This window comes from Typopeltis vanoorti, chromosome 14 (assembly GCF_054136105.1).
Source record: "Typopeltis vanoorti isolate ZY-2024b chromosome 14, IOZ_Tvanoo_1.0, whole genome shotgun sequence".
NCBI lineage: Eukaryota > Metazoa > Arthropoda > Arachnida > Uropygi > Thelyphonidae > Typopeltis > Typopeltis vanoorti.
In genome coordinates this window covers 74,792,854-74,808,642 of record NC_143562.1, presented here as the reverse complement: position 1 = coordinate 74,808,642, position 15,789 = coordinate 74,792,854, and the positions used below count along the sequence as shown (strand labels likewise).

General features: G+C 36.6%; 1 protein-coding gene across 1 annotated transcript in view; it reads right to left on the bottom strand.

Moving 5' to 3' along the window:
- Rich (Guanine nucleotide exchange factor subunit Rich) overlaps nt 1-15,789 on the bottom strand; it is a 456,640-nt gene that overhangs the window by 47,896 nt on the left and 392,955 nt on the right. Inside the window, exon 30 of the mRNA XM_090404468.1 lies at nt 7,267-7,491. Within this exon, the coding sequence (XP_090260594.1) occupies nt 7,267-7,491 (225 nt within the window). The remainder of the gene's footprint in view (nt 1-7,266; nt 7,492-15,789) is intronic.

Sequence of the window (15,789 nt, the reverse complement as noted above, 5' to 3'; positions counted from 1 at the left end):
ACCAACAGCTAGATACACATGGGAAAGTCCAGATGGAAGATGCAAAAATCAATTAGACTATATTGTGGTCAGTAAATGTTACTTCAATGGAATACGGAACTCAAAGGTGATGCCAAGTGCTGATTGTGGATCTGATCATAGACTGGTCTTAATGAAGATGAATATTCGCCTGAAAACAATAAAAATTAAAAGAAGTCAACTCTTAAAATGGGATCTGCAAATGGTACAAAATCCAATAGTAAAATCAAAATTTAATGAAAGTGTTTCAGAACTACTGTTTACACAGTTGCAAAATGAACCATCTCAGTGGAATAGACTACAAGCAGCTATCATAACATCTGCTAAAAACCACATCAATAAAACAAGAAGAAAGAAAGAAAAAACCATGGATAACACAAGAAATAATCAATCCTATCAATGAAAGAAGAACATGGAGAAGAAGAGCAAATGAAGAAGAAAGATTAAGATATAAAACATTGGATAAAAGAAAACTTGATAAATGGGCAATACACCAAGATAGAAGAATTACAAAACAGGAACAAAACCAGAGAAGCATTCCTGAAAGTGAAAGAACTTAATGGAAAAGCAAAACATACACAGTTTAATAACATCAAGGACAAAGATAGAAATGCAATCATTGATAAGAAAAGATAAATGGAAGATGGGTGGAGTACTTATCAGATCTCTATGATGATGATGATAATGGTAACATGATAGATGATTCACAACACCTTAAGTTAAACGTAACAACAGATACCACTCTACCGACAAGAAAGGAGATAGAACGTATAATCAAGAATCTTCCTAATAATAAATCCCCTGGGTGCAATAATATCCCGTGTGTAGAGGCTTACAAGTGCTACCCTCGCAGTGACGAACGCCGCCATTGGCTCCTTACATTCAGAGCTCTCCACCGTTCTTAACCCTGAACTTTGGTCGATTCTTTCTGGCATTTCGGAAACTTCCGCACAGAGAGAATTCCAAAAAATAAAAAATAAACACATCAAGAAATTTAGCAACCTTGTGAAAAACAAACCACAACCACAAATTCAACTGCTCCAGACAGTAATAAACCTCTCTTCCAAAAGGCTCAATGACGATGCCCTTAGCGCCCTTTGCCTCGGCCATAATTTTGCCATCGCTCCGAAGGAAGTGCCGGTGCTTGACGTAATGGTGAACATCGAACGTGGAATCAGTCGCTTACCGTCGGAGATAGCTAACAACATCAGACTAGACGTAGCCAACATCCTCGTGCATTCTTCTCAACCAAAAAGTAATTTATCATATACCCAACGCACGGCTCTCCTGAAACTACGTAAAGAAAAAAGTATCGTCATTACCAGAGCGGATAAGGGTAATGCCACAGTTGTTCTTAATACCAGTGAATATAAGCGTAAAATGAACATTATCCTCCGCGATCGCGCTACCTACATCCCGCTAGAACACGACCCCACAAAAACACAAGTTAAGAAACTTAAAATTTTACTCAAAAAAGTATCTTCCTGGCCCCCTGATGTCACGAAAAAACTTAAACCTTTCCGCTCCCGTCCCCCCCGAATATACGGTTTACCAAAAATCCACAAACCCAATTCCCCACTCAGGCCTATAGTAGATGCTACCAATGCACCTTGCTATAGACTATCTAAACAGCTGGCCAACTCTCTGATCCCCCTCACCGGAAGGTCCCCTTCCTATATAAAAAACTCTACCCACTTTAAAGCCCTAACAGAAAATTTAACCTTGAAGAAGACAGACATATTGGTAAGCTTTGATATCTCCTCTTTGTTTACCAATATTCCCTTAATTGACACCTTATCTCTCTTAGAAAACGTTTTTCCCTCTGACATCTTAGATCTCTTTTCCTTTGCCATTAACTCCGGATATTTCTCTTGGAACAACAAAATCTACAAGCAGACAGAGGGAACTGCCATGGGTTCCCCCCTTTCACCCCCCCTTGCCAATTTCTATATGGAAGATTTCAAAAAACGAGCCATAGACTCAGCCCTACTCAAACCTTCTATCTGGCTAAGATATGTAGATGATGTGTTCTCTATTTGGCCTCATGGCCCAGACACGTTAGACTCCTTCCTCAGTCATCTCAATAGTCTACATCCAAGAATCCAGTTCACTATGGAAAAGGAAAAGAACAATTGTTTACCCTTCCTAGACACCTTAGTCACACGCCTGCCTAATGATACACTTACCTTCACCGTATACAGAAAACCCACACACACAGGCAGATACATTCACAAACTCTCCCACCACCACCCCTCTCAACAATATGGCATTATTAAAACTCTTACCAAGAGAGCCCACAATCTTTGTTCCAGTGGAACCGCCCTCACTAATGAGCTTAACCACATACACAGCACTTTCCTCTCCAATGGCTACAGCGATCACAGTATCAAAAAAATAATCAGCTCCTCCCCCATTCCCCTTCCTTCTCGTCAACAAGATTTTAAAAATGCCATCACCATACCCTACATCCGTGGCACATCTGAAAAAATAGCCAAGATACTAAAACAGTACAATCTACACACAGCATATAAGCCCCACCGCAAACTGGCTACCCTTATCCTTTCTACGAAAGATCAGCTCCCTCCTCTCTCTCTGCCTGGAGTTTACAAAGTACCCTGTTCCTGTAAGCTGGCGTACTTTGGACAGACAGGCAGATCAGCATCCATCCATCTAGAGGAACACAAGTCTTACATCTTCAAACACAACTATGGCCATTCAGGCTTGGCTGACCATGTTTTGGACACCACCCACAGAGTATCATAGAAGAAAACCACCATGCTCCACCACAGCAAATTCAAGAAAGAGAGACTTTTCTTAGAAGCAGCAGCAGCTCTCAAAAACCAACCAAATCTCAATAAATATGGTTGCATTAAGCTTCCGAAGATTTGGGAAACACTCATCACCAGAGTTCCCACCTTACATTCCAGGCCACCTACTACTGCCCTTAGAGGGCGCTCTACCTAGATAGGACTTTAGTGTCACCCACGTGGTTGGGCTTAGTATTGTTTGTTATTTGTGCATATGTTACATTAATTGTTTTTGTAATCCCCGTAGATGTCCTAGTGACTAGGACGAAATATAGGAAGTATTAAATTCTATTTTAATTCTTTTTGAGTGTTGTAAAAAATCCATTAAGCCTCCAGCAATAATATCCCAACTGAGCTGCTGAAAGTTTTGACTGGCAATAATAACTATTTAGTGGAATCCATTCAGGACATGTATAAAAACAATAGAATTACCTGAATTTTTTACATCTATCTGCATACCAATTCCAAAGAAAAATAATGCACAAAATTGCGAGGATTACAGAACTGTGAGCCTAATATTCCATGCATCTAAAATTATTTTAACCATTGTTAACAAACAAATTGAAAGAGCCTGAATCGGTGAATTGAGTGAACAACAAAAAGGCTTCAGAAGAGGAATGGGAACCATTAATGCTAATAGAAAGATCACTTGAAAGAAATAGCAACATTTACATATGCTTCATAGGCTTTCAGAAGGCTTTTGACTGGGTAAAACATAATAAAATGTTCAATATATTAGATAAATTAGACATAGAAGATCATGTACTTAAGATTATAAAAATGATTTACACCAAACAGAAAATGCAGTTATTTAACAATGAGATTTCTGTAGTGAAAATAAAAAGAGGAGTTAGACAAGGTTGTATCCTTTCACCAAATCTATTTAATATCTATAGTGAGACAGTGATGAAAAAGGTTGAAAAACAAAAAATAGGAATTAGTATCATTGGTATAAAATACAACAAATCTTAGATATGCTGATGATACCATTCTAATAGCAAAAAACAGAAACAATTTAATCAAATTAATGCAGCTACTAATTGAAGAAGGTAAAGAATTTGGATTAGATATAAATGCAAAAAAAGACCAAATTTATGAAAATCTCAAAAAGAACACAATCCGAGCAGGATATATTCATACACAATATGAAAAGTGAACATACAACAGAATACAAATATTTAGACACCTACTTTACTGCAGATGGAAAGCAAGATAAAGAAATAAAAATAAGAACAGCCATAGCTAAAGATGCCTTCTGGAAAAATAAAGACCTGTTCAGAAGTTCTGTGGTTATCGAGACAAAGAAAAGAATGATAAGAACATTAGTGTGGCCAATTTTCACATATAGAAGTGAGACTTGGGTATTCAAGAAAAGAGTAAGACAACAGATAATGGCCTTTGAAATGTGAACATACTATAGGAGGTGCTATAGGAGAGCTCTAAAAAAAATCTCATGGACAGAACATGTGGGTGTTCAAATACAGATGTCCTACAGAGAATGAGAACACAGATCTTTATTACAAAAAATGACCAAGAGAAAGATGAGATTGGCAGGACATGTACTGAAAGGTTCAGCAGGACAGAGGATACAAACAGTTTATTATGGAAAAAGGATTAAGAGGCAAAAAACGAAGGACATGGCTTGAAGATATAAGATCACGGACAGGATCACATGGCTTGCAGAAACAAAAAAGAAAAGCCACCAACAGAGAGAACTGGAAGGACATGGTGCTGCACCCTCTCACTGAGGGAGCTACATGAAGAAGAAACCAGAATACAAATGATACATTCATTACTGTATGTGTGTTGGAATATTGTTAATTGTTGCCATCACGTTTTGTGGTATCACATGTGCTACATCCTAGGTCCGTGGCAGTTAAATTTTTGATGAAAGCAGATCAAATTGATTTTTATTGCATTGTGTAGGGATCCTAATAATTTGTTTAGTTTAGATGATGTTCATGAACCATATAGCAAGATTGCAAATACAACCCAGAAGATAATTTCAAAGCTAAAATAAACACTGACATGTAAGGATAAAAAAGTCAGTGTGCCTCTTTTCAAGGCTTTGACATAATCTCATATTGTCTGTTGTGTGCAGGTTCTGCTGTCCCAATTTCTGAGGTGATACAGATATATAGTGAAGAGTGTTAAAGATGATATTGAGATGGAATGTGGATTATGAGACAAGACTGAGAATTTATGGATTGTACACACTAGCCAATAGAAGAAAGAAAGTGATATGATAGAGACCTACAAACTTCTGAAAGGATCATAAAGGATAAAAATAGATGGAATTTTTCATTTTATGAAGGGTGGAGAGAGAACAAGAGGACATCAATGGAAGTTGAGAATGAATGCAGTCAGGAAAGAAGTGAGAGCTAGATTTTTCATTCACAGAAGTGTGCACAATTGTGATGGCTTGCTGTTGAAGGAGGTTAGTGCAGCTAATGTGAATGAATTCAAGAGAAGGTATGACAAGTGGTGTAGGTGATATGTAGCTTCCATAGATGAGTCTGACTTCCTAGAGATCTCTTGTAATCATAATAATAATAAAACAATTGGCTAATGATCTATCTCTCATCACATTGGTGCTCAGTTTCTTGTGTTTACATTTTCTACAAATATTCCATGGTGCTCAGTGTGTGTGCATACACATACACCTACCTTTTGGTTGAAAAAGGTCTTTGTTTCAATTCTGTCAATGATAAAAGGAATTTTTCTAAGCTTTTTCAAGCAAGGATGATTTAGTCAGCTCAGATGTAGATTTTATTCAATCAGAAACAAGACAAACACAAACAACTGATGTTAATAATTGGTGGATTTTTATATAGAGAGGATATTATCATAGATATTATCTTAATATTTATCCTACCATAGCGTTGATCTCTGTTTCTAACAATTTTTTTTATTTTATTTCCGAGTGTACCTATATATTATTATATGCACAAGGGTTCACTCAAATTGGTGCAATGATCTTAACTCTTTCTTTCAGAATCCAAATAATCACTGACTCAAGATCAAATACAAAATAAACATATTTAATAAAACAAAAACAATATATATATACACTCCGAACAATATTATAACTAACTACAAATTAATTGGATCCAAGGCCTTTTAAAAATAAACTTACACTTAAGAGTAGACTAAACACTTTGTTTGCACAATCACAAAATGTTCATAGTCAGTTTCTTTCTCTGTCAAGGCCCTTTTCAGAAGATATATGACTCTATTCTTCATTTTTACAGGATCCTTTCTCACTCATGTAGCACACATTAATTCTGTCTCTTTTCTTCAGTAGAAATAATAGTCAGATCCGGTGTCCTTAATACAGATGAAACTTCCTAATCAGAGTTTTCTCGAACATTCCTTTAGAACGTAAATAGCAATTTCTTCTTTTATTCACTAATACGCATTGACAGTCTTAACTCTTCCATTTAAAAAAAAACGTACAGTTCTACGATTCCTTTTTTGGAATCTACTATAAATCTTTCAATTAGTGTTTCCACCAATATTCCGTTTAAAACGCATATAGCAATATTTTCTTTTATTTATCCATATACTTATTCCACATTAAAACTTAATAGTTCCACGATTCCTTTTTCGGAATATACTATTAATTTTCCTCCGACTGTCACATAAAAAACTTAAGTTCCTCCAAACTTAATATCTGCCGGCCTGTGTTCTAAATTCCTTCCGAATGCTCTCTTGTTTACTCTCTCTCGTTGCTTTGATACCGAACTTGTCAGCTGTCAATCGCACATCAAACTTCTCGGTGAGCATGCGCACTCCATGAAACTGGTAAGCAAGAAGTTAGGTATAATTAATGGCTGACACGTTGTCTCCATTAGCGACAAGAGAGAATGTCTTCATAAAAACACAACTTTTGATAATTTTAAATTACAATAAAATTCTTTTAAGTAATACAAATATCAAATCTGGTAAGTACATCAATTTTTTTAACTTCTTTACATATCATTTTTGACAAAGCAATTTCAATAACGGGCACATTGCAAGTGCCAATAATGCATGTTAATAAACATTTTAACATAAACAATTCGTAAAAATATTCAGAATTTTAATTATGATTATTTTTACACATACATACACCTACCTTTTGGTTGAAAAAGGTCTTTGTTTCAATTCTGTCAATGATAAAAATTCCTTTTATCATTGACAGAATTTTTCAAGCTTTTTCAAGCAAGGATGATTTAGTCAGCTCAGATGTAGATTTTATTCGACCAGAAACAAGACAAACACAAGCAACTGATGAACATGATACACAAACAAAAAAATAAAATAAAACAAAACAGAGAATAAACATAAGGCTCACGGCTCTCATTTGTCAAATCTTTCTGCTGGTATTAAATAATATACTGTGTTTGCAACAAAGAATTTTCAAAGTCATAATACTATGAATTTTAGAAGCTAAAAATACCTTTAATTTCCTTTGGTAATAAATGAGCTTCAATAGGTGTAATATAAGATGCTTCTGCATTCATCAACCTTTCCTCCTGTGCTTGCAAAGGACAACTTAGGTACCCACTGTCTCTAATGTGTTGAGACCTACTACTTATATGCTGAAGTTTAATATCCACTGTTAATGGCTTGATGCAGTCTTCAGTAAACTGTAATTCAGAAGAGAGTGACTGTGATACTGATTCTGTAAGAGACCAAAAAAACTACAAAATTTAAATAAATGCATTACATTTTTTATAAGTAAAATATTTAAGTGTACATTTTAATATTCTATAGTCACATGAATATGACTTTTCAAATTTTAAATTAATTATATACCAAATATTTAGTCCTGTTATGGTATCTACAATAAAAACTCCATGTTTAGCATTTCTAAACTGACATATCACATAGATCTTTATTTGATCTCCTCACTGTGATCAGTGTCTTTTTAGAGCTGAAGTTTTTCCTTCAGCACTAAAATAAATAAAAGCAGTTTAATTAAACTGCTTTTATTTACAAATAATTTCCAGTTCATAAACTCAACTGAGTCAATTCCACACACTTATGAATGGATGGCTTTCATGCTTGAAACTTCATATAACAGAATTACAAAGTTTACAGGACATGCACTAGAGTGAATGCCATTACAACAAAATAATTCACCAAAGTTTGTGCAGAACCAATACTATATTCAGCTCACTTCTGCAAACATCATTATAGTAAATTGAATGTCCTAGCAAATGACATCATCTACACTCTAAAATTCCATTTGCTAAACACAGATGTATCTAGTAAGTGTATTTCATCACATAGTTACACCAGTACATATTAGTTACAAAAGTGAAATAACTGAAGGAAAAGCCATAATTTTCATTACCTTTCAGAATTTCATATGCTGACACAGTCAAAAGCTTTGGAGTAGTCTATGAAGTACATTACTAAAGGAAGTCTAAAATCTACTTCTCAATGACCTGTCTAAGCAGGTAGAAAAAACTGTACAAACAGACAGAGGAAACAGCTATGGGATCTCACCTTACCCCTTAACTCTAGCTAATTACTTATGGAACATTTTGAATAATATATTCTGGATGTTTTTTTTACCTAAACTATCAATTTGGTACAGATATGATAACTAATAATTAAGGAATTGACAGCGTACACTAGAAATATAAATTAAATAAACCTTAATATATACTTTCCGATATTTCGGCAAACGTCACGTTGCCATCTTCTCGGGAACTTAATACAAAGACAAGTGCACACAAGTACTACATAACAGCAAATGAGAACCGAAGCTAGGAAGCTAACGTTTTCCTAAAGTCCTGATGGTGCCCCCTGGCAGGCTATATTGGTAGTTCTTGGCCTTTGGGCTGAAGTTCTTCTGATAAATGTTTCCCAAATTTGTTGAGGTTTGGCATGTTCCTAAGGGCTGAGGCTGATTCCATGAATAGTCTTTCATATTTGAACTTGCTGTGGTGTATTACTGTGGCTTTCTTCCATCTTATTCTGTGGCGAGTATCCAGAGCATGGTCTGCAAGCCCAGAGTGGCTGTACTGGTGAAATCGGATGTAATCCTTGTGTTCTGAGATTCTGATATTTGCTGTCCTGCCTGTTTGGCCAAAGTAGGACAATTTTCAGCTGCAAGGGATCTGGTATACACCAGGTAGGTCTAGGGGAAGTGGTTGGTCTTTAGTGGAGCAGATAAAGGATGCCAATTTTCTATGGTCTGTAACAAGTGGTCAAGCCATGTTTTTTTAAGATTTTGTTGATTTTTTCCGAGGTGCCTCGGATGTAGCGAATGGTGATGGATTTAGAGTAATCTTTTTTGTGAGGGGGGGGGGGGGGGAAGGTGGGTTGTGGATAACTGGTTTAAGTATTTTTTGGATTCTTTGGAGGGGGGGGGGGTAGCCATTGGCTGAGAAAATGTCACGGATGTGATAAACATTTATAAAAGCTCTGATAGAAACATTTATCAGAAGAACTTCAGCCCAAAGGCCAAGAACTACCAATATAGCTCACCAGAGGGTACCATCAGGACTTTAGGAAAACGTTAGCTTCCTAGCTTCGGTTCTCATTTGCTGTTATGTAGTACTGTCTTTGTATTAAGTTGCCAAGAAGATGGCAACGTGACGTTTGCCGAAATATCGGAAAGTATATATTAAAGTTTATTTAATTTATATTTCTAGTGTACGCTGTCAATTCCTTAATTATTAGTTATTATGTTTAACCAGCGTATAAGCCTCTCTACAAGAATTGGTACAGATATGTTGATGTTTTTGCAACGGAACTCCTCCTTGTATGATCTTCATGAATTTCTTGAGAAAATTAATTCAATAAACTCAAGAATTTACCCTGGAAGTAGAAGATAAAAAAATTGTCTTCCTCTTCTAGATGTTCCCATTCATCATCAACCAAAAATGGTAGTCTACAGTTCTCAGTATATAGAAAACCAACTTATACTGGTATATACAAGGGTGGTCTGAAAAGTTCTCGGCCTAACAATGAAAAAACAAATTTAAAATTTCAAAATTATTTTTATTTTTCAACATAATCTCCCTTAAGAATAATACATTTATTCCAGCGATGCTCCAGCGCCATTATCCCGTCAATATGGTGGTGGTTCTCAGTAAGATCTGCAAAATACCCCTCTACAGCTGCAATCACCTCTTGATTTGAAGAAAAACTCTGACCAGCGAGGAAGATTTTTAGTTTTGGGAAGAAATAGAAGTTAGAGGGAGCCAAATCTGGGAAATATGGTGGATGTTCCAACAATTCATAGTGCAGATCAATTAATTTTCCCATTGCCAAACCTTTGTGGGCAGGTGCATTGTCCTGATGAAGATGCTTTTTTCCTTCTGCAAATTGGGACTTTATTCAAGAATATTTTCATCTAGTCAGGTTAAAAGATCGAAATAAAATTCCCCGGTTACTGTTTTACTCTTTTCAAGATTTTAATCTTGATAAATTGACAATTAATAAACAAAATGCCTTTAGCATCCCAAAACGCCAATGCCATGACCTTTCCTGCTGATGGAACCGACTTTGTCTTCTTTGGCGCTGAACAACCGCTTCTGTACACTGGTTTGACTGCTGTTTGGATTCTGGTGTGTAATGGTGAATCCAAGTCTCATCCATAGTAATACATTTATTCATAAAATCAATTTTATTCTTGTTAAAATGCTGCAAGAACTGTTGAGAGATTTTCATGCGAGTACGTTTTTGATCTGCTGTGAGCAAGTGCGGCACCCACCTTGCACAAAGCTTTTTCATTTGCAATTCTTCAGGCAAAATATATCCTACACGTTCTTTTGAAATGCCTATAGTCTCTAAGATCGAGAACTACGAATCTATGAGTTTCATATATACCAAAAAAATATCGGCGAATCCAAGTGTAAATGACCACTTGGTAGTACAACACCAAGGCAACTCAGAGCAAAGGTGGAGCAAGCTCCCTCACTATCCTTGATATTTTCTCATAATGTAAAAACACAGCCCCTAGGGGATGTAATACTGCAATTACATTATGAGGAGAGGTCACCACCCAGACCGGTTTCAACCTTTTGTGAGGTCTCATCAGTGAGTAGGTAGACCTGGAAGATAACAAGGTTTAAGTGAAAAGAACTTACATACCTTGGTGTTGTACTACCAAGTGGTCATTTACACTTGGATTCGCCGATATTTTTTGGTATATATGAAACTCATAGATTCGTAGTTCTCGATCTTAGAGTTTTGCTTACTGGCAGTTGAACAACAAGGGATTTGTATCCCCTTAATTATTATTAAGGATGCTAGAAAAATAGCCGTTTGGCTTTCAATTTATGTTATAATATACAAACACACCTTTATGGCATTCATATAGTAAAGGTATATAAGTTCTTTTCACTTAAACCTTGTTATCTTCCAGGTCTACCTATTCACCGATGAGACCTCCAAAAAGGTTGAAACCGGTCTGAGTGGTGACCTCTCCTCATAATGTAATTACAGTATTACATCCCCTATGGGCTGTGTTTTTACATTATGAGAAAATATCAAGGATAGTGAGGGAGCTTGCTCCACCTTTGATTCGAGTTGCCTTGGTGTTGTACTACCAAGTGATCATTTACACTTGGATTTGCCGATAGTTTTTTGGTATATATGAAACTCATAGGGGGTGCTTAAGTGTCAAAGCTGTATAACTGAGAGGAGACCTCCACATAGCCTTTAAAGGAATGCGGAGAACCGACCAGGGCTTCTGACCTAATGTCCAATCCTCACCTTCTCGTGGTGCACCCTGTTGGGTATCTACTTTGATACTGAACGAACGAGGATGGGCTGGCAATTTGGGATTTAGCCGACCAAATTGTAAATTGTATTCTTATTGGTTAAACCAAAATAAAAAATGATGGTACAACATGACAAAATTTCATGCCAGCTGGGGCGTCACCCGGTTAAACAAGGCCCCCGTTGTTTTCGCCAGGGAACCAGGGCGAACAGCGAAAAGTCAGCTACTGGAACAAATCTGAAAACAAACCCCAACTCAACATCACCAGAGTTAAATATCGGTACTATCAACGTACGAATCCTGAATGGCAAAGAAATGGAGCTAGCTGAGGAATTAGATAAGTACCAGATCGACATAATAGGGGTGACTGAAACAAAAAGACCAAAACTGGTGAGATCTTTCTGAGCAATAAATACAAAATGTTATATTCAGGCAATGACAATCAAGGAAAAGAAGGAGTAGCCATAGTATTCAACACAAAATATGAGGCTAATCTTCTTGAATGGCAGTCAGTCTCAAGTAGAGTAATGTGGGCAAATATGAGAATGGGGAACTGGACAATGAGACTTATTTGTGCCTATGGTCCCACAGAAGGCTCTACTAAGGTAGAAGTGGAGGAATTTTTTGAGGCTTTAGAAAAAGCAACTGACACAATGAAAAAGGAAAAATTGGTCCTTGGTGGGGATCTAAATAGCAGAGTAGGAAATGATTGTGAGACATACAAAAATATTTTGGGAAAATTTGGAGAAAAGAGCAAAGCTAATAATAATGGCAAATATCTGTTGGATTTCTGCTCAGGACATGGACTGGTTATTACTAACACTATGTTCCAACATAAAAATGTGCACAAATTCATATGGAGAGAAGAGGCTATGAATAAGAAAAGTCTCATTGAGTATGTTATTGTTGATAGTGATGTTTTCTCCCTGGTGCAGGACACCAGAGTGTACAGAGGATTTGAAATTGGAAGTGATCACTATTTAGTCTTGAGCAGGATAAAATTGAATTTCATATTGAAAAGAATAACATGTAAGAAAATTTTAAAGCGAATAAAAGTTGAGCAGCTCTCAGATGTGAACTGTAGACTAAAATATAGAAAAATTATTGAAAAGAAAATGAAAGACTTTGAGAACAGGAATCAAACCTTGGAGATTCAGTGGCAAACTCTGAAGAAAACATTGATTGATTCTGCCAGAGAGGCATGTGGTGAGGTTGTGTGCAAGGATAAAAAAATCAGAACTCCCTGGTGGACACAGGAAGTTAAAGAGGCAGTGAAGGAAAAGAAGAAAGAATATCAAAAGTTCCTGGTAAATAAGTCAGCTTTTACTCTTACAGAATACAGAGACAAATGTAAGAAAGTTAAACAGTGTGTAAAACTAGCTAAACAAAAGTCATGGGAGGACTTTGGCAAGAATATAGAAAATAAATATCAAGAAGGTGGCAAAATATTCTGGAGATTGTTGAAGAAGCTTAAGAATGGAGGAAAGAGTGCTGTAAAAGGAATTAGAGATGATAAAGGTGACATGAAAACAGGAGAAAAAGATATCCTTGAAGTATGGAGTAATTACTTTGAAAAACTGCTAAATGAAACAAGCAGTGATGACAGCACAGTGATAAAAAACTCTGACCAGGCATGCAGTCAGGAATACATATCCATACTTGAAGTAGAAAAAGCCATCAAAGGCTTGAAATGTGGAAAGGCAGCAGGAGTAGATGATATTCGACCAGAAATGCTGAAGTATGGTGGTATAAAAGTCTTACAGTGGCTGCACTGCATAGTTCAGAAAGCCTGGACAGAGGGACGAATTCCCGATGATTGGAGTAGAGCTCTCATAGTACCCATATATAAAAAGGGAAATAAAACTGAATGTGAGAATTACAGAGGTATTTCCCTACTGAGTGTTCCTGGCAAGATCTATGCAAGTATCCTTGAGAAACGGTTGAGAAGAATTGTGGAAGAAAAGCTTGGTGAAGAACAAGCTGGATTCAGGCCAAATAGAGGCTGTCGATCAGATCTTCACTTTACGACAAATAGTCGAGAAAGCATGGGAATACAACAAAGATCTGTATTTAAGTTTTGTCGATTTGGAAAAGGCATATGACAAGGTGCCAAGAGAGAAGCTATTCAATATGCTGCAGTTATATGGTGTCAATGGGGCATTATATCAAGCAATACTTAGTTTTTATTTGAGTTGTAAGTCAGCAGTTAGAATTGAAGGAAGTACAGGAAGATGGTTTAATGTTTAATCTGGTGTGAGACAAGGATGTACATTATCCCCTCTGTCATTCATTATCTATATGGATCACATTATGAAGGAATGTGGTATCAAACCTGATATCAAAATTGGAGATGTTAATATCAGCTCTTTGCTTTATGCAGATGATGTTATACTTCTAAATAAATCCGCTACAAGTCTGCAAGATTCTCTGACTAAATTGAATAACTGTTGTAATAGATATGGGATGAAGGTCAGCAATAAAAATAGGCAGAATCATTGAAAATATCAACTGTGTTGTGAATGGAGAACCTGTGGAACAAGTAAAAAATTTCAGCTACTTAGGCACGATTTTTACTGAAGATGGTAAATTAAATATAGAAATAGACAACAGAATCAGCAAAGCTGGTATGGTGGGAAGTCAATTGAATAAATTCATATGGAATAAGAAAGAAATTAGTCGGAACACTAAATTAGCTGTATACAAGACAGTGTTCAAACCAGTTTTAACTTATGGATCTGAGAGCTGGGTCAGAAGTAAAACACTTGACCAAAGACTAGAGACCGCAGATATGAGAGTCTTGAGAAAGATTAGAGGTGCGAACAGATGGCATCAATGGCAATATCATATTAAAAATGAGGATATTAGGAAAGAACTTGACATTGTCAGCATCCAGGAATGCGTTAGCAGAGCTAATCTCAGGTGGTCTAGTCTGAGCTAATCTGAGACGAGACCTCCACATAGCCTTTAAAGGAATGCGGAGAACCGACCAGGGCTTCTGACCTAATGTCCAATCCTCACCTTCTCGTGGTGCACCCTGTTGGGTATCTACTTTGATACTGAACGAACGAGGATGGGCTGGCAATTTGGGATTTAGCCGACCAAATTGTATTCTTATTGGTTAAACCAAAATAAAAAATGATGGTACAACATGACAAAATTTCATGCCGGCTGGGGCGTCGCCCGGTTAAACAAGGCCCCCATTGTTTTCACCAGGGAACCAGGGCGAACAGCGAAAAGTCAGCTACTGGAACAAATCTGAAAACAAACCCCAACTCAACATTACCAGAGTTAAAGATCGGTACTATCAACGTAAGAAGCCTGAATGGCAAAGAAATGGAGCTAGCTGAGGAATTAGATAAGTACCAGATCGACATAATAGGGGTGACTGAAACAAAAAAGACCAAAATTGGTGAGATCTTTCTGAGCAATAAATACAAAATGTTATATTCAGGCAATGACAATCAAGGAAAAGAAGGAGTAGCCATAATATTCAACACAAAATACGAGGCTAATCTTCTTGAATGGCAGTCAGTCTCAAGTAGAGTAATGTGGGCAAATATGAGAATGGGGAACTGGACAATGAGACTTATTTGTGCTTATGGTCCCACAGAAGGCTCTACTAAGGTAGAAGTGGAGGAATTTTTTGAGGCTTTAGAAAAAGCAACTGACACAATGAAAAAGGAAAAATTGGTCCTTGTTGGGGATCTAAATAGCAGAGTAGGAAATGATTGTGAGACATACAAAAATATTTTGGGAAAATTTGGAGAAAAGAGCAAAGCTAATAATAATGGCAAATATCTGTTGGATTTCTGCTCAGGACATGGACTGGTTATTACTAACACCATGTTCCAACATAAAAATGTGCACAAATTCACATGGAGAGAAGAGGCTAGGAATAAGAAAAGTCTCATTGACTATGTTATTGTTGATAGTGATGTTTTCTCCCTGGTGCAGGACACCAGAGTGTACAGAGGATTTGAAATTGGAAGTGATCACTATTTAGTCTTGAGCAGGATAAAATTGAATTTCATCTTGAAAAGAATAACATGTAAGAAAGTTTTAAAGCGAATAAAAGTTGAGCAGCTCTCAGATGTGAACTGTAGACTAAAATACAGAAAGATTATTGAAAAGAAAATGAAAGAGTTTGAGAACAGGAATCAAACCCTGGAGATTCAGTGGCAAACTCTGAAGAAAACATTGATTGATTCTGCCAGAGAGGCATGTGGTGAGGTTGTGTGC